The sequence below is a fragment of the Triplophysa rosa genome, linkage group LG2 (genome assembly GCF_024868665.1).
Source record: "Triplophysa rosa linkage group LG2, Trosa_1v2, whole genome shotgun sequence".
In the NCBI taxonomy this organism is placed as follows: domain Eukaryota; kingdom Metazoa; phylum Chordata; class Actinopteri; order Cypriniformes; family Nemacheilidae; genus Triplophysa; species Triplophysa rosa.
Window position 1 is genome coordinate 13,960,474 of NC_079891.1, and position 26,243 is coordinate 13,986,716.

The window sequence follows — 26,243 nt, forward strand, 5'->3', positions numbered from 1 at the left end:
TAAGAATGGTAAACCGGATCCTCTGTCTCGCCTCTTCTGTGGCCTGGGGGACAAGCAACTGGCTGACACTATTCTGCCCAGGAATGTTGTGGTTGTGGCAGTCTCCTGGGGGGTGGAGAGGCGAGTCAGGGAGGCCCTGCGGAGGGTGGCAGTCCCGGGGGGTGCCCTGATGGCCTGCTGTTTGTTCCTTTCCTGAGCCACTGCGTTCCTCTGTGCTAGGTTGGAGTCATTCCTCGAGATTTGCCTGCCATCCAGGTGTGCGTAGAACATTGGCTTCTGCTCGCCAACGTTTTTGGTGGCCCTCCATGGGCCATGATGCCAAACAGTTTGTGGCTGCCTGCTCGGTTTGCACCCAGAATAAGTCTTCTAACAAGCATCCCACTAGTCTGCTGCAGCCTTTGCCTGTCCCCTCCCGCCCCTGGTCCCACATTGCCCTAGATTTCGTTACTGGTCCTCTAAGGGCAACACTGTTATCTTAACTGTGGTGGATAGTTTTTCCAAGGCGGCCCATTTTATTCCCCCTCCCAAGCTCCCTTCTGCCAAGGAGACTGCTCTGGTGGTGGTTGTCCACATCTTCAGGATTCTTGGTCTTCCGACAGATGTGGTTTCTGACAGGGGGCCCCAGTTCATCTCCCATTTTTGGAAGGAATTCTGTTGTCAGATCGGTTCTACTGCAAGTCTGTCGTCAGGGTTCCATCCGCAGACCAATGGGCAGTCCGAGCGGGCAAACCAGGATCTGGAGCGTATGCTCCGTCACCTCACAGTCCCGCCACCTGGAGCCAGCACTTCACCTGGGCAGAATACGCTCACAACACACTCCCTGTGTCGTCCTTGGGTATTTCTCCCTTTCAGTGCTCTTTTGGTTACAGCCTCCTTTATTCTCTTCACAGGAACCTGATTCCGCTGTCCCGTCCGCCCAGGCCTTTGTCCAGCGATGCAGACGTACCTGGGAGAGAGCCAGAGCAAGAACTCTCAAGGCGGTAGGACATGCCAAGGTGGCAGCAGACTGTCGCCGGACTCCGGCGCCCAAGTATGTTTGTGGGCAGAGGGTATGGTTATCAACTAAAGATTTGCCTCTGAAGGTACCGGCCCACAAGCTGGCACCCAGGTTCCTTGGGCCATACCGGATCTCTAAGGTCATGCCGTGTGGCTCAGGCTCCCACCTGCTATTAGTCATGTGCATCCTGTCTTTTATGTCTCGTGTTAAGCCTGTTTTTTCTTCCCCTCTCAAAACCCCTGTGTCTATCCCTACCCCCCGTCTGGTTGATGGGTCTCCTGTGTTTTCTGTCAAGAGGCTGCTAGATGTCAGGAGGCGAGGACGGGGCTACCAGTACCTGGTGGACTGGGAGGGATATGGCCCTGAGGAGGTGCTGGGTGCCGGCTTGGGATATTCTGGACCACTCGCTGATCACGGACCTCCTTTGTCGACCGGGTTCCTCTGTCCGGGAAGCACCTGGAGGCGCTCCTGGGGGAGGGGTACTGTCAGGGTGCCGGTCTGGTTAGCTGTTGTGTTTATTTTGGTGTTCACCATGTGCTTGGTTATCATAGTTGCCCCGCCCCCTCGTTTCCTTTGATTAGTACATGCACCGGTGTTCTCTTGTTATTTTCTCCTTATCTTTCCCTTGTGTTCTCTGTCCTGTGCCAGATCGTCTGGTGCTTTCATGCCTACGCTTCTAGCTCCTTGGTCTGATTTATGCTCTTGTTAACACTAGTCAAGTCTAGTCTTTAGTTTTACTTTTGCCTAATCTATTGGTTTACGGTTTTATTTTCCTAGCAACTAGATTTTGTAGTACTTTAGTTTTTTCCCCAAGTGGATTATTTTTCTTGGATATTTTTTCCTTGGATTTCATTATTTTTGGATAGTTTGCTCATTTTTGGGGCTCCTGCCATCTAGGTGGCCTTTTTGTTTTTTCTCACCAGATTCCCCTCTGGACTTCCTTGTTTACATCCCAGTGCCCTGGTCCCTTTTTGCTATCAGGCTCCTTGTTTCCAGAGCTCCTCACCAGTTGCCAGCTACTTCTCTGTCTGTGGCTCTACTCTTCCCCCAGGGAGGTTCCAGTTCACTTCCCGGCTACCTGCTCTTCACCATCCCTGTCTGGACCTCACCTCTGCCTGGCTGTGAAGGCAAACTTCCAGGCTTGCGGTGCAGAATTATTGGCCCAGATATCCCCCTGTGACTTTATTTCAATAAACTGAGTTTCCCTGCATACTGAGTCCTCCCCTTTTTGAAATCCTGACAATGGAACCTGTGGACAAACCTACTTGGGGCCATGCCTCAAGCCCATATGGGGCCTACATTGGCCCCACAAAAAAATGTTGGCTGGGTTAGCCTAACAGTTTACAAAGTTGGCAAGTGCCTAGTTTTTAGGAATCTGTTCAGATTTTAAGTCTTGTAATGTGTTCCAGCCATTAGAGAAGAGAGAGAGCGTTCATGTTTTTTAGGGCGGAGACGGTCATCAGGACATTTCTTGCATGGATGTTAAAAAGGTGATTTCATTTTGCACGAGCGCTAAAATATATATATACAGTATATATATAGCTATATAAGACAACGGGTTCGTTTATTCATATTTTGCATAGTTTGAGTGAAAGACTTATTTAATGCATTGAATTTATTTTATCTGACATGTTGTCTACTGTATAAACAATGTTGTATATTGACAAGACGATTAAAAAATAACTGATAGGTTTTTGTATAGCAGTTTTGTTATGGAGAAATTTAAATGTGAGATCTGGAAACGTGATCTAAATTTAGCGGGATCCGTTGGGTCGGGACGAAAATCCTTCTAAGCAGATAGCGGGTGAACGCGAGTGAATTTTCAGCGGGAGCGGGTGGGTGCGGAATGAAATTTAGCGGGAGCGGGATGGAAAAACAGTCCCGCTCAGACCTCTAATTTGATGTCTATGTTATTAGGCTACTCAAAGTTAAAATGATAGTTCACTCAACTGGATATTCTGTTCACTCGTTTGCCTTTGTCATTTCAAACCCAAATGCTCTTTCATGAAACATAGATTGTATAATATTTCAATAAAATTTGTATAAAAATATTGACCATGAGTTAACTTTTTTACTGATGCTGATAGTCATGAAAAGACAGACATGGTTGTACATTAGCTATTGTTATCTTTGCACTCTTAAGTCTTAAAATGCACATATCAACATTTTTTTAGACATTGGTATTTCTAAAATCCTGCTTACTGCCCTGGTTGTCTCTTCATTTAGCCTGTAGGCCAGGATTGATTGCAGAATCTGCATCTCTTCTATGGCCATCACTCATTTCATACACTCAGGCGTTCATCCTTTGCTGGGCCTCTTTAAAAATGGGGGCATAAATTTACAGTATACCCACTTCTCCAGGCACCACTACACCAAAGGGTGACTAATAATAATGCTTTATGGCCAAAAGATTATCATGAAATATGAAGATACAAGGTTTCAGCAGCGATATGTGATTATTGATCAACATTTATCTATAAGCAGGGATAGCTTCAACAGCAATAACCATAAAGAAATTGCAGAAAATTGTGACTGCTCCATTCTTTGTTGTCAGTCAGTGTGAATGAGCCAGGTTTAATCTCCTAATGGTTTGGAGAAGACATAATCACATTAAAAAAATTACTGTAAAAAAAGTCCAGGTCACCTTGTGATAAGATTACTTGAGGACAAATCCAGTGGTACTAGAACATAAAATGTCAGGATAATGTTTTTCTTTTTTTTTCACGGTCATTCATGATTACTTCTACTATCGTTTTCAAAATCTTTATTATTCCATTTGCAACAAAAAAAAGTATTGCCTGCATAAGCAGACAAGAAGTAAAAGAGTAGGTCTACATAAAAGGTGAAGGTATTTTCATGCTCTTTGTCATAACTATGTACTAAAATAAATGTGTCTCTTTATTAATATGTATTGTATCAGGGTGCACTAAAGAGAAAAGGTAGGCTGAGATTATATGAGGCTTGTCGCTCTCAATCACGACACGGCAGGCTGCATCACTCTGCAGGTAATTCAATACAGCCTTTTCTAAATGGACAGACTGATACCAGCAGAACCTTCTTACAAGCATGAACACTTTACTACAGAGGCAGAATCCACCAGATTCCTATGAACACTGGATGTGTTACCAATTAAGAGAAATTATTTCTATTATCTCACTTTGATTACAAGATTAATGGATTATTGTATAAAACAGGTCTTGTTTATCAAAGAGACAGACAAATTCCTCTTTGGAATGGTAATACTATACAGGACATTTATTCAGACTTGATCTGTGATTAATACTAACATGAATACAGCATGTTGACATAAGCTCCAGAGACTAAATATTTTACCACACATAAATTATTTATCTCCGATTTCTTCATTGTAATGCAGACTAATAGACAGATGCAGCTGAACTTTATGAAAATGGCGATAAACGCCTGGTAATTGCGGAATTGCTGATGAAGTACAGTCCTCAAGGATACAACCTTGCAGCTTGGGAATGCTCATTTTTGAGTTGAATGAGTTTAAGGATGGACTGCATTAAAGAGATGAATGGCTTTCCAGATATCACTGACCACAACAGGCATTATTCACCACTATTCATTTTATTTTAGTAAATGCCTGTAAATTAGAATATTAGGCATCCATACTTCATTTAGGAGGGCTGGTTTCAACATTTAAAATGCTGAATGAACAAAACACTTTGAGTGACATTGGTCACTGGTTGAGCCACCTAAAACAAATCCCTACCACCATCTTGGCTGCATCTTTAAAGAAAAAATATGAGTAGGCTATAGGCTAATCTATATATTCTGAGTAACTGTATATGCTGTTCCTCCTGTACCGAAATGAACAACTTTTTGTAAATATACAAGGCGACATGTAAGTAGAAAAAAAACTTCAGTAATAATGTTGTCTAGCTATTTTTGTAAATGAACATATAAATATGTTTTTTTTAGGAATTCCACTTTGAGTACATTATCATAATTCACTACATTTATTCGGTATTTAGGATACTTGATTATTTAGACCTGATGCCAGGAAACAAAGGATATCTAAAAGGACTCAAAAGAGCGGATTTAGTCAAAGAGCCCTCTCTCGCGCGCGCGCTGCCAATCTCTCTCTCTCTCTCTCTGCAGTGCACTTGGTGCCCGAGGCGGGCGATCCGCGCACTCTGTGGTCTATTCAAACCATCGACCAGTCGCTTTCGCTCATGTCAAAACTGACTTTTAGGGGTGCACTGGACACTTATTCCTTCCGCACAGCACACTCACTCGCGAAATATTAAATATCGTTTAGAGGAAGGTATTAGTTGCAGTCCAGTGTAAACCTCTATATAATTCTATAGAATAAATAACTTATTGTCTTTTAAACTGAGCTGTCCAGCAGCAGCAGTATCCTGAGTCACACTCCGTCCACTACACTGAACCTACACGTCGTCCAGATTTCAACATTTTTTGCTATTATTTTTGTGCTCGAAACAGCTTCTGTTATAAGCCAAAACTCTTACTCACCCTTTAGAGAGCTGAACCGATAAGATTTCGATGTTGGTTATCCATTTTTCTAGAGACGCTAGCCGGATGTAACGAGTTAAGATTTTTATCCTAGAGATATTCAGCAACTAAAGCAATCGCTGATGGTATTTTACCTCTGCAGTTGTGTCTCTGCAGTATTTGAGAGAGAGAGAGAGAGAGAGAGAGAGAGAGAGAGAGAGAGAGAGAGAGAGAGAGAGAGAGAGAGAGAGAGAGAGAGAGAGAGAGAGAGAGAGAGAGAGAGAGAGAGAGAGAGAGAGAGAGAGAGAGAGAGAGAGAGAGAGAGAGAGAGAGAGAGAGAGAGAGAGAGAGAGAGAGAGAGAGAGAGAGAGAGAGAGAGAGAGAGAGAGAGAGAGAGAGAGAGAGAGAGAGAGAGAGAGAGAGAGAGAGAGAGAGAGAGAGAGAGAGAGAGAGAGAGAGAGAGAGAGAGAGAGATCACTTTGCTGTGTGGGTGTAGTACAATAATGCTATGCGACGAACTGGCGGAAACACCGCGGTAATGAACGTAAAAAAACCCCAAAGCGCTAATGCTGAATTTATGAAACGTAGCCTACCATTCAGTAAGATGTCTAGAGCAGGAGTCTTCAACTAAAATTGCTTGAGGTCCAGTTAAAGAACCCTCCTTACCAGCCGAGGTCCGGACAATTAAATACCTAAAAATATGAATAGATGTTTTTTTTATATCGATACGATGGCATAACAATGTCTGACAACAATATAATGAAGGAAAATGTGCAAAATGCCCTAATCTCTAAACCTGCACTGAACATACATTCATTTCAACATTAACAACTTTAAAAGAAAACTAAAGTGTTGTTTTCTGCTGAACTGAGATGAACAAATAGAAGCATCAAGGTGCGACTGATCATCCTCTGATAACATTTCAGCTCTTCTTGTGGCTGTTGCAGCTGAAAGGGGGGTTTGTTTAATATTTTATTTTAGTTCATGTCTTTATTTTCCTTCTAAAAGTGTTTCACAGAAGCCTCCATGCACTCTTTTCCCATCAGTAAAGGGCTTTTTATGTTTTCCTAAAATCCGCTGAATTCTTAGTGAACATTCATATGCTGGTTGTTTGCCGATTAGATCGCTCCTACTGGGCTTTGAGCTAATATATTTTCCGTGTCCTTACCTCGGACTGCTGCGGGTAAGTTTCTTCAAAGTGTCTATGTCTAATTTCATAATGCCGTTTAAGGTTTCCAATTTTGAAAACCGCAACAGACTCCGAGCAAATGAGACAAACCGGCCTCGTGCATGTCGATGCAGGAAGAATAAATGCAAATCTCTCGACCCATTAATCTCGGAAAACATGGTTTTCGTTGTCAACTTTTCTAACTTTTGAAAAGGACATTGTTTTTCAGTCACTAAGAGTTACATCTGTCTGCGCGCTGTGCAGCGAGTCTGTCTCGGCTCTCTTCACTCATCGACGTCTGAAGAACATAGCGACAGTGCGCATATGTTACTGAAGAACGTAGCGACAGTGCGCATATGTTAACTGTCCGTGGCGCCGTAGGACCCAAACGGCTACTGAGCGGACCTTGATGTGCCTGCTATAAATTTGATTGCATTAGAAAATAATGTTAGGCGTTCATTTATTTATTACGTCAAAAGGCTTTGAGGTCCGGACGGACGCATCTCGCGGTCCGCATTCGGACTGGAGTCCGCTAGTTAGTGACCCCTGGTCTATAGGCTATTATTAAAAGTCGAAAGTGGCATTTTATCCAATAAAAGACAGTTATTAAATTTTCTGGTTTCATGGAATGTTTTCTTCATAGTATATTACTGATGCATATAACATTCTTATAATGACTTGCTTTCACTTATAAATGTGGAAAAAACTGAATGTGTCTGCTGTTGCAAACACTTGTAAACTAAAAAGTCAACCTTGTTTATTAGTACGTTATGAAAGTTCTTACATCTAATTAAAATGTTAATTTAAGACCTGTGACAGTGACAATGCATAGTTCACAGGACTCATATCCTATGTGATTAAAAATGTATACTTTATTATACTCTTGCTGTATTTGTACCATGTTATGACTGAGCACAGCCATGAACTGTAGCTTAATTTTTTTTATTTAGAAATAATGAATATTTAGGAATGTGTTATATACAGGTCTACAGTATCTAGACCTGTAGTTTGTTATGCATGTACTTGTATGCATCCTAGCATCTTAGTTGTGTGTTATCCTAACAGCAAGGATATATGAATCATTGTCCTCTAAATTAGTTGATTTCTTTGTCTGTGACCTTATGCTCCTGTGACTTTTATTTATGACAGAGCCAAGTGTGGGGATCTGTGGTATGCCCATTTATAGCATGAATGATTGAAAGCAAGAAACACTTAACTTAATGAACCACTCCAGAATATGGAGTTCCTGGATCAATATGTCCTCATGACTACGTCAGAGGAGTACCAGCCTGTTAGCATTTTTAAAAGTCAAAATCAAAGGTCAATACGAGAAGCTAAAGCTAAACATTATGATTTGAGTCAAATCACAGATACAGTATATTTGATGTAATAGAGACATATGTTTTCCTACCACATCTAAATCATCTAAACTTCCAAAGTGGTCTATTTAATTCAAGCATGATTCTTTTTTAAAAACTGTTTTATGACAATGTCTTTTTCAATATGAGTGTCAAAAAGTTTAAACTATTTCTGTTGTATTCCTGTACACCAGGCAACATAAATTTGTCCAATAATGCTTGTCAATCTAAATAAATCTTTCTATTATAGATCATTAAGATTATGTAGTACATTTTACAAATATACAACTGTGAATCATATAGAAATAATTGAAACAGAATATCTAGATGCACTAACAATTTTTCATTTGCTCCCTGAATCATCCCTGAGGTTGCACAAACAGAAATTATAGACTTTTGACATAAATCCCAACACAGTAATTGCATGACACCACCTGTCTTAGTTTTGAGCTTTGATGAAATCCTTAAAAGCATTTAAAAAAAATGTAATGCTTATAAGCAGCTTTATGACAGCTGTTGCTGCCTGTGAAGGATTTCCTGCATAAATAGGGATGTTACTTGCTTCGGTGAACATCTGATTCCAATGTCCAAAATGGTTAAAGAGCTTGAACAAATCTTATGACTATTATTACTACTACTACGACTACCCTCACTGACCTAAATAAAAATTTAAATAATTAAAGTCCCAGTGAAATTAAAAATGACAATGCCTACCTTTTCATGAAATATTGCAGCAAATATTGTTATCTTTCGTTTGGGTTGAGTTGATTCGGTTAAGTTGATTTTTTTTCCAATTTTGATTACATTTGTTTGGTTTATGTTACCCTCTAGTGAGAGGGCTGGTTAAGAAAGGGCTTTTAATGATTTGTATTAATAAAGCAGACTGTTTTATATGAGAATATTGAGTAGTGAATGAGTTTACTACACAACATTTAGTTAAAATCTGAAAATGCACTTCCTTCCTGTAATGACTATCCATCTTAAAGGGGTCACATGACACGACTAAACGAATATTATCATTTATTTTAAATGTAATGCGATGTGTATACATGATTTAAGGTTTAAAAACACTGTATTTTCGAGATACCGTGCATGTTTGTATCTCCTCTTTGCTCCGCCTCTCTGAAACGCGCAGATTTTTTACAAAGATCATCGCTCTGAAAAGCGAGGTGTGCTATGATTGGCCAGTTAACCAGTGGGTAGTGATTGGTCGAATATTGTAAGCGTGTGACGGAAATGTAACGCCTCTTACCATATTTGGAACATCAGGTTCCAAAGCAATTGTACTGACAGTTACGCCCACCTTACTTGCGTATACATTTGGGTGGTCTTAGTCAAATCATACCACGAACTGACGTAGATTAGTGGGCTTGTGGTTACACGAAGCGTTTCAGGCAGGTCTGGGTGAGCATTCGCTTTTAGATAGAATGCATCTTTTGTTCCGACACTTTAATTTTCGCAATTTTATGTGTCTAATATATTCATGGGCAAATTATAACACACCAAAGACACAGAAAAACACATAATCGCGCCATATGACCCCTTTAAATGACGTATGTTAGACGGCTTGGGCAGAGCATCCGTTAATTCCTCCCCTTGATTCAATGCTCTATGTTAAGCTATGCTAAAAGTGCTATCGCCAGACCCGGAGATCGGCTGAATAGATTCCAAAACGGTAAAACTCAACTTATTAACTCTGGGGGAGTTGGAGAATGAGCCTATTTCCAAAAAAAGTGAAGTGTTCCTTTAACATTTTCATCGTTTCGCATCAGCCATCACAAACAGTAGACGCAACACACGCTTCCGCGTCTCCGTTACTACGGAAACATTCCATCCAATCACAACAGCCAAAACGGACGCACCAAATTCTCACCCAATCAAATCAGCTTTTACTGCAGCAGCTAGCAGTTTGAAAGAGTGCTTTTAACAGTAGAGTGGGTATGTTGATGGTTTTCGTTGTCAGTACACATTCTAGTTTGTTAACGGAGAAACGACTTTCCAGAAAAAGGTAATCACTTACAGCTTTATTTCCCTAATACATAATATTATGTCCGATGTAGCCAAAATAGCATGCTAACAGTGCTGCAGCCTTAACAGGAAGGAAGGTAACGTTAACTTTTCCATTGACATTAGTATCAACTGGGTGTTGTTTACAGGGTCTAACTGCGTGACATTAAACTACGATTGTGGTCGTATATTTGTTTGCATTATGATAAACTTTATAAAGTATAAAAGTTGCAAAGTAAAGTTTTTTTCTTACCTAGCCGAGAAATCAATCACAGCGGCTGCTGATTTTACATAGAAACCCTTCAACGTTTCTCTGTTCTTTGAATATTTTAGGAATAATTTGTTAGTCATATTTTGTATGTTGAATACCATTTATTAACTGATCGAGTTGTCTTGGTTTCTATATTTAAAATGATGTAATCTGGTAGAGTTAGACAAGTGCTTCTATCCTATCCTCTATTGGTCTTAAATGATTCTTCAATATATTTAAATCCTCGTTTATTTTGTACTTAAGATGTCCTCTGATGAAGGGGGGCGCAACAGTCCAGTGTTACCAAGAGATTCAGACAGAGGCAGCTCAGTTTCTTCTGAACTTCAGGTGATCTTTCATCTCCACTATCATATATAACTGCAAATGCACTCTGATATATAGGCTCAGTAAATGTGGTTTTCTATGATCGTTTACAATTTAAGGGAATTTTGTAGTCTTCTTTGAGGTTATTTTAATTACTAAATTTTTTTAGTATTTTAGTTTACTAAAATAAAACTTTGAAAACGTTCCTGTTCATTGAAATCAATGAACTCAAGGAAAAATTGAAATGTTTAAAGCAGTAAAATTATAATAATAAAATAAAACTAAAATAAAAATTAATTAATCTTATATAGCAACATTACAAATAAACCAATAAATTATAAAATTACAAAAAAGCATATACCAAAATTGCTAAACTAAAAATCTAAACATAAAAGCTTATTAAAAATATCAATAAAACTAAAATCAAAACTATAATAACTTGCTTATTTTTCTTTTGTATTTTTAGGAAGAATATGAAGAACTTCTTCGGTATGCTGTGGTGACCCCCAAATATGAAACAAGTCTCCCATCACACCTGTTAAACACAACTCAGCTTTCCAAGAATTCACAGCTTTTGACTAAAATTGATACACCAGTTCAAGCTCATGCAGGTAAAACGATTCCTTACCAATTCAGTATTAGAGACTGACTGATAACTAGGTATCGCCATCTCTGTATTATCTTTCATTTTATTTCAGAAAATGAAGGACTTTTAAACACTGTGGTGCCATCAGCTAGGGTAACTCATCACCTAGAAGAATTTAGACCACCAAGTCAGACATCTGAGGGTAAAGCCATTATAGCATTTACTATGGAAAACCTTCAGTGATTTTTATATTTTAAGTTTAGAGAATATAAAATCAGTAAACTACAAGATGTTGCGTTACATTGATTTAACCACTGTAATTTAAGTATAAGGCACAATATGCTGTAACACCCTAATATTCAATTCATAATTAAATTTGTTAATAATAATATAAATAAAATAAGTCAATTTATGGTTCCAAATCAACTTAGAAACTAGCTGCCTTAATATCTAATATTAAATCAATTTGGTTGTCTAAACTACCACTTTCATAATAAAGCAATAAGCCCCAAGAAGCAGTGGGTTACTGTGCATTTTATAACAGCTTGTGCGTTGTGGCACGACGCAAAGCGGAACGGTTATTCCATATGCGTAGTAGCAAGGTTTCATAAGATAAATTAAATAAAATGATATTTAGGCTATGTAATGCGGTCAGCTGTTATAAATCGGGGTATTTTATAACGGCTTAGAACTCGGCCCAGCCAATCAGAATCAAGGACCATAACTCCGCGTTTTATAATACTGTTTTTGCTATAGGTGAGAGTATGGCAGCCAGATCTATTGTGTCTGAGGGAAGATCAGAGCGGACACAAACTGGTTCAGACAGATCTAGAGAGGCCAGTCCCGATGTTCTAATCACCAGCATGACTAAGATGTTCATCTCAGAAGAGAATCTCAACAGGATGGAGAACATTTTGGACACCTGGAGCGCAAACCTTAAGGTTGCCATTGCTGTAGGATTTCATTGTCATGTGTCATCATACAGCAGATTACTAAAACTGTTTCTTGGTCTGTGTTTAGAATAATGTGATGATGGAGCTAAGGAAGTGGAAACTGGCCTTTGTGGAGCAGCACAGACTGGATCTTAAGAGGGAGAGGGAGAAACACGCAGCCCACGTGGCAGCTGTAAACGCTGAGATGGATAGTCTCAAAGACCTGCTCAACACCTATCAGATCTCTAACCAGAGGAAAGATGAGGTGTGACTCATATTGTAATATAGTTTGTTTTTTAAATATAGGTGTTTTGAAATAATAGACCTATGGCCTGTATCACAAAGCGAGGTTGCAGAGTAAGTTTTGAGTTGACAAAACCAGACAAACCCAACCTGGATTAGATCAGGGTCAGCTGTAGCACAACGCTTGGTATAAACTTTCTCTGTCAACTCAGGTTTGATCTAGAGTTTGTGAGGCGCGTGCACCTGAAAGTGTGACACTTGCAGCAAACCGCCAATCACACGGTACATGGTAAGCACCGTCAGTTTGATTGACTTCTCGCGAGTATCAGCGCAATTCACTTTTCTGTTGAAGATGGCGAGATCATTATGAAAAAACGTCATGAATTGAAACACATTTACAAGGCAGGAATAAACACGGCTGCAGTGAAAGTTTGAGAAGGCAGCTGCTGACTATATCAATACAGAATCAACTGAATTTAAATTATTTATATAGGTTTACAATAAGATCAAAAGATAATATTTATGCTTCATTACTTTAAAATGCTTTATATATTGAAGTTTGTTTTTATACGAATATAGTTATATTAATTTAAATGCTATAATATTAATTAACTAATATTAATAATCTACTCATAAAATAATTATATGAACGTGTTTTCAATTATAATCAATAAATGTAAATATACAATACAAATAAACACTTAGCAGCAAAAGATTTTCCCTCTAACATCTTATCACTTTAAACTTTTTTTAATTTGGAGGGAGAGATACATGGGGAGTGGCTTCAATGCGTCAGATATACGTCATTTTCTCAAAGCTGATTTGCTAACCCAGAATAAAACCTGCTCTGGAGCAGGTTAGCCGTGTAGCCTAATTTACCATGGCGACAAAACCCCCTCAAAACCAATCCACTTTCTTGAGTCCGAAAGCTCGGAGTATGCTCAAACTAAACGCGAACTTACCTGGGTAAAAACCGAAACCAGCTTCGTGATACAGGCCACTATTCTTTAAAATGCCGTTAATAAACATTATCTAAGCACAGAGACTAATACACACATATTTAGATAATACATCATCTTTGTAGAGAATTTTATTAGGGTGTTGGCATTAACCAGTTTTTATCTGATGTGTTCAAGTTTTTTCCAAACTTAAGTCTGTGTGTTTGTCATCTCGCTCTTTGTAGGTGATTGTGAATCTGAGCGGGGCAGTTGACAGGCAGAGGGAGAAGCTGGAGCTGATGAGGAGTTTCACCCAGTGGAGACTGCGGCACTGTGCCGCTAGAGAGGAGGTGAGACAGGGGCAACACAGACTGACAGCACACACACACAGGCCAGATATTATTCACGCACTGTTGTTTACTCATGTCATACTGAGGGAGAGATTTATTCATAGTTTGGAGACTTGTGTTTTCCATTCTGTCTCTTCTTTCTGAGAAGTTCATTAGAGCATCTGTCACAGGGCCATGTTATGGATAAAAGATGGAAATCCTTTACATTTTGAGGTGGGACTCCATCCCCTCTAAAATTCTTACTTTGGACTGCATTCTCCCCATTTCCAGCCCTGCTAACAATTATTTAAATGCATGTAGATTACATCTTGTTTAGGAAGTATTGAGTTACAATACTGTTCAGAAGTTTAGGGTGACTTGACTTTAAATGTTTTTCATGATCTTTAAAAGCTAAGATGTGTCTGAATGTTTGACAATACATCTTAATTTACTAAACAAAACAACAAAAAATAAAAAGCAATAACAGTCCATAAAAGATGGGAACTTTGTCAACATGCCAAGAGTACATTTTTGCTAATTCTAGACAAAAGTATTTTGAAGATGGTAATATATAACAGAGTTTTGATTTATTATAAAAAAATTGTCAGATATATATGTTTGTAAACAATTGTGTTATTCGATGAGTCCATGGATTTATTTTTAAAACATTAGAAAAAGTAAAGAATGATGACCCTAAATGTATTTGTATGCAGTCACCCCATTTAGAATACAGTTTCAATTGGTCTTAATGGCAATGTGTTCCAGGATCACGGGGGCAAGTTGGCCGAACAGCACTATCATTTGCAGCTCAAGAGGAAGGTGTGGGCAGGCTGGCACTCACTCATCCAGAACAGGTGGCGTGAGCGTGTGGAGAAAGCGTGTTGTGCCAGAGCAGAGGACGTCTGCGTGCAGCTCTCTGCAGAGTATGAAGCTAAGATGGCACAGGTGAAAGCAGTACAATCAAGCCTTTAAGTTTTGGCAGCGTAGACATTTCCTCCGGGTTATAGGCATAGTGATGCACATTACGTAAGATATTACGTGGATGTTAAGATATTTAAAAGTATATGTGTGTGTTTGTCAGCACGTAGAGGAGCTCCAAAAAGCTCAAGCTGAGATCCAAAGGCTGCACATGGAGCGAGAGCATTATGAGGACTCGATGAAGAAAGCTTTCATGCGAGGGGTCTGTGCGCTCAACATCGAGGCCCTTAGCATGTTTAACACCGGAGAAGTGAGCAGATTTGACCGTGGTGAGAAAATACAGAATTTCTTAAGCCATTTTCATAATTGCATATAGTATCTAATATCTGGCAACTATATTACATGGTAACTAGTTCAGGTTTAATAAATGCTTTGTGTTGCTCATAAAATGATTAGTGTTCATGTAAACAAGTACAACCCCATTCTGTAGTATTACTAAGTCACCTACCAGAATAGCATTTTTGAGAGAATTTGAGGTTTTAAGCATGAATTCTGATATGAGACTGTAATTGTAAAATAAATGCAGTGCAGTAAAATAAATACATTTTATTTTTTATATCCTCCGAATAACATTGTAGTATTTCCAAGAAGGAGTAGATGAGTCCTGATGCAATGTCAGCATTCCAGATTGCACCATTAATCTGGTCTCTATGTTCTTGTAGATGCTCCATCTCCATCGGATGAGCCAGGGACCAGCTCAATAGCCAATCAACCACCACGGACTGTTTCGTCTGCACGGCACAGTCCAATTTTCACAGAGACTCCCATACAGCTGCCCCCCTCCCATAGCAGTACAGAGTATGCAGAGGAGGTGAGACGCAGGAAACAACCTGGCTGGATACCATCTTAATTGATTCCTTGTACCCAAGCAGTCACGTTTTTCTTTGTCTGTAATAGTTTGCATGTTGTTGCATCATATGTATGATGAGATGCAATTCATTTGAAGATCAGGCTTGATGGAGCACCAGTGGATGAATGTATTCTTTTCTTTCAAAATTTTTAAACCAAACAATAGTTCTAAAAATCATTCATTTTATTGTCAGAAGAATGATTTTTTAAAAACAAAAAAACTGCGGACTTTTTTCAGGAACGATTTCTTAGTCAGACTGGTACAGGCACAGCATCAAGAAAAGAACCCTTTCTCTCAACCACAGTGGCGAACTCTTCCGTACCACCATGGGGAAGTACAAGCTCTTTCAGACAGGTACCGAATTTAACTTCAGGCCCAAAATTGAGTTTGAACCTGCTGACATTATTGATTGAAATATATTTCACAGCTTCGTTTGTTAGTTGAGAAATAACTGTTCCTACAACAATGCGCTTGTAATGACATTGCTGTTGCTTGTCTCTAAAATATTTTCTTTAGACAAGTGCACGCATAGTAACCGCTGGGAAGCAAAAAGCCTCTAAGATGGTAACTGCTCGTTTGAGAGGAAGAGCAGAGGGTAATCGGACAAGCCGTCCCGCTTCAGCTATGCATGTCATGGGCGTGGCCCCTCCTATGAGTTCAGTTATCGTAGAAAGACACCACCCTGTCACTCAGGTATTAAGAAACATTACAAACATCACCATTTTAAAATAAAATAGTTTGATTTCAGCACATATGTTTGTCTTTTCCCTGTATTTAGCTCACTGTTGGCCAAGCAATAGCAGCTAAGTTTCCCCGGCCTGCTCTGCAGAGTCAAACTGTCTCCAGCAGCGAGAGATCCTCCAGTCAGCCCAGAGGCCCCTCCTCCTCTGCCTTTCACATCCACTCCATCAAAGTAGTGGACTAACACACATGCACACGCCCGTTCATTTGTCTGTCAGGCTCTAGTCTGGAAAACCACTTCACAGCTGTACACCTAGTAGCCCCATATGATTTTTATTAATGGTTTGGGGTAAACTGTCATCACTTTGTAAGATTAACATGCTATTAATTAGGTTTATGTTTTGTGCTAAACAAACGTAGATAGGTTTTTATACTATATTGTTTTTATACTAGTTGACAAATTGTATACTTTTAAATGATGAAACGTTATTTATTAAGGAATGATTTTATTTATTATTGCGGTTTGCCAAATGTAACCATTTACTTGATAATGTTTAAATGCAGGTTGAACATTCCCTTTGAAATTACAAAGACATAATCTGTAACAATTGTATTATTCATTGTTTCAGATCACTCAACTGCTGTATTTGTTCTGTACCTTAATCCATGTTCATTAATAAAAGTACATAGCTGGATCTCCTGTGTTCATAATTCTTTATTTCTGTGCAGCGCCTCATGAAACTCTGCACTTCCGTGTGCCCGTGTTTGTTCCTTCCATTCTTATTTTTTCTAGGAATTAAAGAAAAATGTATACAATAAAAACTGAGTAAGTAAGTTACCGGACAATTAAAATAGTCACATACTGTATATTTTATAAACATATTGTATTGTTTGTGGACATTCTGAATTACAAGCAGTAATAAGCAGGACATTCTGAATTGATTATTAGCAGTAATGCATACTGTGTGTGTGGGTCGGCCCAGTACACAATTTAAATGTGACATTTTCATCTCGGATCTTGGGGTGTTTTAGGAGTTTGTTATATATCACGCGTGGTCTCCTCTAAGTTCCAGCCATAAAGCACTAAAACTATAAAGCAGAGGTTCCCAAACTTTAGAGGGGTCTCAAAAATGGTATAATTCTATTCTATAACTATTCTTCTATTCAGTTTATCAATTTACTATAGTTACAATACTATTGTAAGTGTGTAGCAGTGGCAACATAATCAACTCAAGACTTTTGAAGTAAAAAAATATATATTTTTAGTGAATTATTTTAAATTATGATTTAGCCAAAGCCTTGCCCCTACCACACTGTTATAACAACTTCAGACATAAGTAAAGAATAATAATATATAAATATCTTGCTAATCTATATGTTAAAACCTCCTACCAGCAATCTTTGTATTCCCAACAGAAAGCAGTCCCTCATACAGGCCTTTGAACGGACTGTTCCCTCCTATTAAGACTCCATGAAGCCAGATCAGAAACATTCTGTTTCCATGTTCTTGGAAACTGTTAGGACCTGGAGACATACATTATGAGACCTGTTAATCATGAAATGGGAATTGGCAAAAAAAAGTGTAAAATATTTACATTAAACAATGAAATTACTTTGTGAATGAAAAGAATGAAGTTGATCCATTAAAAATTCATCCATCAATTATTGAAGTGAAATTGTCTGCTAAACCGCTTTTTTTGGGGTCAGCTCTAAAGCAAAGATTATTTTGTATTGTATAAAGGTCTGATCTCAAACAGCCTCACCCGTCCACTGCTCCTCTATGGCGGCCACTTGGCTCTCTGTGAACTCCCAGACCTCTGCCAAATTCTTCCAGTCATTTCGCTTGAGATGTTTATATTCAAGGTCCCATATAATACCACGAACCTGCTTTGTGTCAGGGGAGTGATCTAATTTAAACGTCAATGGTGATTCACTGTGAAGGCTCTCGAGAGCATCTGTATTAGTCTGAAAGGGTAATGAAATAATGTCAATCTCTGAGAAGGTCCAGAGGCCAGGAGGTGAAATTAGCATGGATATACGTACAGCACAGACAATATTATTGGTTTGTGTTTGCTGCATTTCTCGTTTGTTGTGCTGTATTAACAATGAGATCAATCATTTTTGACATATCCAATCCTTATGCAAATAAATCTGATGTGGTGACATTTAAGAAAGAAATTATACATGCTTTGACACTGTTGAGCTGGGTTTAATAGAAAGTGACTGAGGTTATAGAAGGATATGACAAACTTTAAGAGGAAAACAAATGTCATGAAAGTTTGCTTTAGTCCATGTTGTAAATTTGAATACCCACCATTTGCAATTGCCGTTTCCATTTAAAATATCTCTCAGCTTTGATGATCATATCAACAATGATCACCATGTTTCCCCTCGCAGCCACTCCAAGAGCAGTTTTACCTTGCTATGACAGACAACAAAAAGTATAAAACCTTTTGCATAATCTTAAATAAATAAATACACAATGTGAAACTAATTTTACACATAGTTTGTCACCCTGTCCTGAATTTCCAGATCCATTCCGGCTTTTAGAATCATCTCAACCACATCCACCTTGCCCATCTCGGTAGCAATGTGCAATGCAGTCTGGCCCATCTAAAAGGGGAAATGATTCAATTCTAAAACACGGGAAGACTATAACCAATTTAATTTCAGAAAGGATGAAAAAGGAACGCACCTGATCTGTTATATTTGGATCACAACCGGCTTCTAACAAGGTGTGGATTATTGGAATATGACAGTTCTTTACTGCAAGATGGAATGGAGTCTCCAAATGCTATAATTATATAAAAAAATCTTGATTGTTAAATCTAGCATTACTGTATTTATCCATTATAAGGTAAAATATTTAAAACATATGAAATAAATTGATACTGAGCACCTGGTTCTGAGCATTTAGTTGAGCTCCACTTTCAATGAGGAGTTTTAGAATTGGAAAGTGCCCTCTCTCACAAACGGGATGCAAAAGGCTGCTCTTGTTCTGAAATTTGACAAATACATAGTTTGTCATACATTTTAATGTATGTAGTTTAATACATAAAACATTTTGTAAAAATATCTGTCAAGGAGGACATCACTTCTAAGTACATACTAAAGTAAGGATGTTTGGGTCACAGTTGGCTTCGAGCAGGGTTTGTACACAGTCCTCATGAGCCTCATCCGCGGCCAGATACAGTGCGGTCTGCCCAGCCTACACACGCATGAAAATAAATTCTGTGTAATAAATGTGGGAATGTGTTTGCTTTTCTTATGCATACTTCTGGCATAGCTGTCATTCAGCATGTGTCGAAATTGGTTTGTATGCTACAGGACCTTTTACCTGGTTGACCTCATTGCGAATGTCAAAATTGTCTAGTAGGAGCTGCAGTGCCTCGCGTTGACCGTTCTTGGAAGCCAGGTGTAGAGGCGTGTCCCCAACCTGTCAACAAGAGTTAAAGATGGGTTTATTGGTTTTAAAACATATTTTTAAGAGGAACATTAGCACATTACATAATAAAAGTCCTTATTAACAAAATATTAAATACTTAAGGGAAAAGTTTATTCAAGTGTGCTATTGGTATATTAATATGTAACTTTGAGGACTTCACTGCATCAACATTCCCCCACTACTGTATACTGTGCAATAATACTATGTCTCTATACTGATATTTATTTCTCCAACTTTTATCTGTTCAACACACATAACATTCTTTGCAATACTTTAATACAGACAACAGTCTACATCGTAAAGATGTGTACAGTGTGTATCTTATGGATCTACAGTTGTTATATATCTACATCTGTTATATTATGTAAATATGTGTACTCTGTGAGTACAATGTGTGTATGTGTAAAGAAAAATAATTTTGTTGTGCAGCTGTACAATGGCAATAAAAGTATTCTATTCTTGTATAAAGAAATGAGAATGTATCCTTTAGGTTTATTGAACTTTCTTCAAAATATCTTCTTTTTTGTGTTTTGTGGAAGAAAGAAAGTCATACAGGTTTGAAATGACAAGATGATGAGTAAATGATGACAGGTTTTTATTTTTGGGTGAACTGTCACTTTTATAGGAAGCGCACAAATAATATAAATAGTAAACTAAAAGCATAATGTTACGTTCACTTTCAAAAAACTTACAAGTATACATACAGTATAAACAAGACTAAACTAGTAGTTCACTGAGAGTATACTTAAGTGTAATTTTATAAACTAAAAATGTATTACAAGTATTGAACTAGTAAATTATCTGAAGTTCATTTGTAGTATGGTTGCAGTACAAATGAAAAACTTAGTTGTAAAATATAGTGAAAGTAAAAAGTTGGACAATTTAGTCCCAAGAATTATTGAAGTATAATTACAAGTATACTACTAATACATTGTTATTAGTATACTTACTACATGAAGTATACTTATACACCTGAACCTTACTTTTACGTCTTAACTTAACCTTTTTTTGTAAGTGTCATGACTCTGCTTTTTCATGTCATGTTTATTCTTGGTCTTGTAGCAGAGCCATGACAAAGCCTTAGGTTTTATGTGGTGAGAGAGATTATTGTCCTTTCGGCCTTCCATACTCTTTCTCTCTGGTCCGCGTATTTGTTCCCGCCATCTCGTTTCCTTGTTATCTTTCCCTGGGTGTTTTATTACCCACACCTGCCCTGTGTTAATTATCCCTCGTTTGTCTTCCCTTTAAATACCCTCTTGTTTCTTTGTCTTGTGTTCGTGGATTGCGTGTGTGTATGTACGTGTACGTGTACCTGGTCTAACCTGCGGTCCTGTTGGACTTTGTGAGTGTTTCGTGTTCCCCTAGCTTCCCCTGGCTTCCCCTGCCGTGTGATTATACCTTGTCTTGTTTTAGATTTTGTTTAGTTTTTGCCCTCTCATGGGAAGTGTTTTGTTTTGAGTTCTGGTTTTGTTCCCGTTTATCTAGTTCCGGTTTTGTTTTGCACCCCATCGTGGGTTTTTGTTTGTTTATTAAAGTCTTGTTTTGTTACCCCTTCACGCCTGCCTGCGCTTGGGTTCTTCCATCTCGTAACTGTGACAGTAAGGGTATTCAAAAGCACTCCTGTCACCTAAAGTTGTTTTTATTTATTCACAAAAAGCTATATTTAGGGGTTAATTTACTTTTTATTCTTGGCTGAATATTAGAAATAAGTGAACCTTATTTTCCTCCACGGTGGCCATGTTGTAAGGCTCCTCCATCAGCATCTGCAGCATCTTCACACATCCGTGTGCTGCAGCCAGGACAAAAGGCCTATTACCATACTGACAGAAAAACAACATATGCTATGATGACTAACGTAACAATATTAAACTCTTGTTTTTTGTTTTGTTTTAACATTTTCAACATTCTCTGGCCCTTGCTGATATTGGGATTCCAGTTGTTTTTTGGATTGTATAAGAATAATGCATTTACTTACTATGTCCTCTTTGTCAAGTTCCCCCATTTGCAGGTCATTAACAATGTATTCCACAATATCAGTGTGATTGTTCATAGCAGCGCAGTGCATCATGTTCATTCCTTCCTGAACACAAAATTATTTTCACTAATGACTTCTAAATGTTCAGCATTACAAAAACTTCAAGTTAATTGTAGTTGTGAACACTTACTGTATTTTCAATGCTTTGGTCAGCTCCACCTTGCACAAGTAACTTTAAGATCTCCAAACTGCCAAACCATGCTGCTAAATGAATCGAAGTTAGTCCATGCTGTAGAAAAACAGTATAAATACCTTATTGATGTCAGCGACACCCTGTGAATCATTAATGTTTGCGCTAACATACCTTATCTTGTAAATCCAGTCTGGCTCTCCTTCGAAGGAGTTGATCGACAGCTTCAACGTTTCTGAAAGCAACGGCGTAATGAAGAGCAGTTCGCCCGTGCTGACATGGGATACAAGAAAATGTGCTCTCAGATCACAGAACAAATTCAGGTATCTGTATCTACTATGTGTAGTGTTCTCGGTGTTCCCTAAACACTGAGTTAAAGTGATAGTTCACACAAAAATGAATATTATTTCATCATATACTTACCCTCTTGTCATGTCAAACCTTTGAGTTTCTTTCTTCCGCAGAACACAAAAGAAGATATTTTGAAAAATGTTGTTGACCGAACAGTGATGGCAGTCATTCACTTGCATTGGTTTTGTGTCCATATAATAGAAGTCAATGGCTGCCACCGCTGTTCGGTTATCAACATTCTTCAAAATATCTTCTTTTGTGTTCTGCAGAAGAAAGAAAGCCATACAGTTTTGAAAAGACAAGAGCGTGAGTAAATCATGACAGAATTTTATTTTTTGGGTGAACTATCCCTTTAAGAGCACTTTGTTTACATACCACGTTCTTGACATTGACATTAATGCCTCTCCCGAGAAGCTTCATCCCCTCCACGTCGTTTCTCTTTGCTGCTTCAATAAATTCTTTCTCTGCCTCCAGCACTGTGGTTAGAAAACAGTACACCATGGTAAAGTGACATCAGATGGTTGTGGTACAACGGTATATATTAAATGTACAACAATGTATATATTCAATTATTACTATTCATACCAAACAGCATGGTAATTTTGATACTATTTGCAAATTTTAATTGCAGTTCCATAATGGGGAAAAGAGTTGAGTGAGTGAAGGACAAATGTAAACTTTTAAATTCCCATACATAGCAAAATATTACTTAATACACATGTATGTACACAGCAAAATCGCCAGTGTTAATTAAAAAAGGCCAAATTAACACTCACAGTGTTTATATAATTCTCACAGTGTTTATATAATCCACACTTTGAGAGTGTGGATTATATATACACTGTGTGTTAATTTGACCTTTGTAACACTGGCGATTTTACTGTGTACAGATGAATTCTTGGTATCTAATAAAATACCTGATAAAGTGCCTTTGGTGTACGTAAGTATGTGTAAACATCACTGAGTACACAGTTTGTTTTGGGCGTTTACTTTGTGAAGCACTGAAGACACTGTCTAGTGTGACAAATGAATGCGTTGCCAGACAAGTTAACAGTGTAAATAAATTCAGTTCTTTTAAAATAAATGTATGCATTTGAAAAAAGTGACTGTAATCTGTATGAAAATTACAGTATCATACTCATGTCACTCATTGTATGAAATATTAAAGGGGTCATATGACACGGTTAAAACAAATATTATCGTTTGATTTAGATGTAATGCAATGTGTATACACGATTTAAGATTCAAAAACGCTTTATTTTCCACATACCGTGTTTGTTTCTCCTCTTTTCCCCACCTCTCTGAAACGCAGGGATTTTTTAACAAAGCTCATCGCTCTGAAAAGCGAGGTGTGCTATGATTGCCCAGTTAACCAGTGCGTAGTGATTGGTCAAATACTGCAAGCGTGTGACGGAAATGTTATGCCTCTTACCATGTTACAGGTACACCCACCTTACTTTTGTATAGCTTTGGGAGGTCATCGTCAAATCATACCACGAACTGACCTAGATTTGTGGGGGTGGGGGTGTGGTTACACGAGGCGTTTCAGGCAGGTCTGGGTGAGCATTCACTTTTAGATAGAATGCATCTTTTGTTCCCACACTTTAATTTGTGCAATTTTACGTGTGTAATACATGCATGGGCAATTTATAACACACCAAAGACACAGAAAAACACGTATTCGTGCCATATGACCCCTTTTAAATACTCAACTGGAATTAATAATTTGGACATTTGCATTCCTATTTTCTTCAAAGGGATTGCGCATCCATAACCGATTTATCAGCCAATAATCGGTATTGCCGATAATAGTATTTTTTTCATACCATCAGATATTGATAAACAGCTGATGATCGGGGCCGATATGTCTTGTCAAAAGAGGACACAAAAATGTGTTGAATTTGTGTTGTGGGGCTAATCCCAGACTACTTCAATGTTAGAGATGTCTTGTGCAAAACAACTTGCACTGACACATCTTAGAATATATCAGCGTGATTGTTTTGTCTCAAGATGCACACAGTAATGTCTGTTTGTAAGGTATGTTTTTTAAAACGACTTAAATATGCTAATTTAACTAGATAATCCTTGTCCGGATAATCGCCCATGTGTATAGAAAATGTTAAGAAACATCACCAGTTTGATGTTTAATATTAATTGTCATTATTATAAGATAATTATAAGATATTATAAGAATTAATAACTTTCAGAAAGTTAGGAAATGTTAATTTAATCTTCAGTATTTCGTTAATGCGAGTTAATATAACCACCATACTAACAGTATTGGCAATCGGCTAACGGTATCCGTGGAGAAATTTAGTATCTCTACATTTTTCATCATTTACTCACCCTAATGCCATTCCAAACATGTATGACTTTATATTTTGAAGAATGTTTGTAACCAAACAACAAGACCCTTTCATTGTATGGTCAAAAAACCACTGAGACATTTCTCAAAATATCATCTGTTGTGTACCAAAGAAGAAAGAGCCATATACAAATCTCGGTGTTAAAGGGGTCATATGGTAGAATTACGTGCTTTTCTGTGTTTTTGGTGTGTTATAAGTTGCCCATGCATGTATTAGACACGTAAAATTGCACAAATGAAAGTGTGGAAACAAAATATGCATTCTATCTAAAAGCGAATGCTCAACCAGACTTGCCTGAAACGCCTCGTGTAACCACACCTCGGCGACTCTACGTAACTTCGTAACATGATTTGACTAAGACCGCCCAAATCTACACGTAGTTAAGGTGGGCATAATTGTAAATCTCATTGTATCGTCTGTCAGTACAATTGCTTTGGAACCTGATGTTCCGAATATGATAAGAGGCGTTACATTACCGTGAAATGCTTGCAGGATTTGACCAATCACTACCCACTGGTGAACTGGCCAATCATAGCACACCTCGCTTTTCAGAGCGATGAGCTTTGTAAAAAATCAGCGCGTTTTAGAGAGGCGGTGCAAAGAGGAGATACAAACATGCACGTTATGTGGAAAATACAACGTTTTTTAAACTTTAAGGCCCGGTTTCACAGACCAGGCTTAAGGCTAGTCCCAGACTAAAATGAATGTGAGACCTGTCTAAACTGAATGTAACTTTCCCCAAAGTATATTAAAATATATCAGTGCCATTGTTTTGTCACAAGATGTTCACCAGTAATGTATTCTTCTAAGGTATTTTTATAAAAGCGACATAAATATCTTAATTCAACCAAAGGCATAGTCCTGGTTTAAGCTAAACCGTGTCTGTGAAACCGGGCCTAAATGGTGTATACACATTGCGTTACATCTAAAACAAACAATAATATTCGTTTTAGCCGTGCAATATGACCCCTTTAATTCTGGGATAACACATTTTGTCTTTTAACTCAACTTGTGTTGTCCCTTTCATTGATCAAATACAAAATATTCAAACATGTTAAAAAGCATAACACAAACAGTGTGTTAATAATGAACACATCCTTTTTGAGAGTGAACTAATATGGAAAACTGTATTACGAAGATTTCAACATACATCTTAAGGGTTCAACATTATTTCATTTTTAAAAGTCTATACTTACACATCTCAGTATTATCATAGCCGCCATCTTCACCTAAGTCCTTCTGCAGTATGAATTCAGTGAAATTATTAACGTATTGATTTGATTTTAACCATGTTTTAGGATTAAAGTTCTCCTTTTTCCAAACAGGGTTCTTCAGTATGTAGTCCCTCAGTGCCAGAGCTCTTTTATCCATGCTATTTTAGAAGTTTCACAAGCTCTTTCACTCGGACTTGGAGACTTGTGTTTTGTAAAATAAGTCTGGTGGATTGCTTTGTTTGCACTGAGAGCTGACGCCCAAAGAACATTTGCTCCTACCTAAGTAAATTGCTTCAAGCACTGATTGTATATTGTGGAACAATGGGAATAAAGTTATATGGTTGTACAATTATTTACAACAACACAAATATAATTTTACTAAACATTTCGGGAAGGGACAGTAGGAAGTACAATAACAAAAAGGACTACATTCACAAGTGCAATTTCTGTTACAGAAAAAAACATTACACTTTCAAAAATAAAGGTGCTCTACGAAGAACCATTTTTTGTTTAAATGGTTCCATAAAGAACCTTTAACATTCAAAGAACCTTTCTGTTTCACAAAAGTAAAAGGTTCCTCAG

The 26,243-nt window shown here is 38.1% G+C and overlaps 3 protein-coding genes across 9 annotated transcripts in view; 1 reads left to right on the forward strand and 2 right to left on the reverse strand.

Moving 5' to 3' along the window:
• The window catches only part of LOC130551393 (synaptic vesicle glycoprotein 2C-like), a 60,277-nt gene extending 54,639 nt beyond the window's left edge, over nucleotides 1–5,638 (reverse strand). For all 7 annotated transcript variants that reach the window (XM_057328972.1, XM_057328966.1, XM_057328970.1 and 4 more), the window contains exon 1: nucleotides 5,498–5,638. The gene's annotated coding sequence lies outside the window, so the exon portion shown is untranslated. The remainder of the gene's footprint in view (nucleotides 1–5,497) is intronic.
• Nucleotides 5,639–9,903: 4,265 nt separating this feature from the next.
• Nucleotides 9,904–16,815, forward strand: poc5 (POC5 centriolar protein homolog (Chlamydomonas)). Its single transcript, XM_057361076.1, has 13 exons — nucleotides 9,904–10,010; nucleotides 10,524–10,607; nucleotides 11,050–11,194; nucleotides 11,282–11,371; nucleotides 11,926–12,110; nucleotides 12,190–12,366; nucleotides 13,528–13,632; nucleotides 14,377–14,556; nucleotides 14,693–14,858; nucleotides 15,252–15,400; nucleotides 15,677–15,793; nucleotides 15,956–16,132; nucleotides 16,218–16,815. Exons 2-13 carry the CDS (start codon nucleotides 10,524–10,526, stop codon nucleotides 16,362–16,364), a joined length of 1,722 nt encoding a protein of 573 aa, XP_057217059.1. The 5' UTR covers nucleotides 9,904–10,010; the 3' UTR covers nucleotides 16,365–16,815.
• Nucleotides 16,796–25,857, reverse strand: ankdd1b (ankyrin repeat and death domain containing 1B). The gene is made up of 15 exons (XM_057361089.1): nucleotides 25,644–25,857; nucleotides 22,457–22,557; nucleotides 21,905–22,003; nucleotides 21,731–21,829; nucleotides 21,541–21,645; nucleotides 21,281–21,385; nucleotides 19,458–19,556; nucleotides 19,230–19,328; nucleotides 19,020–19,118; nucleotides 18,816–18,914; nucleotides 18,635–18,733; nucleotides 18,435–18,542; nucleotides 17,884–18,085; nucleotides 17,513–17,644; nucleotides 16,796–16,909 (listed from the first exon to the last, which is right to left on the reverse strand). Exons 1-15 carry the CDS (start codon nucleotides 25,816–25,818, stop codon nucleotides 16,854–16,856), a joined length of 1,677 nt encoding a protein of 558 aa, XP_057217072.1. The 5' UTR covers nucleotides 25,819–25,857; the 3' UTR covers nucleotides 16,796–16,853.
• Between the last annotated feature and the right edge of the window lie 386 nt (nucleotides 25,858–26,243).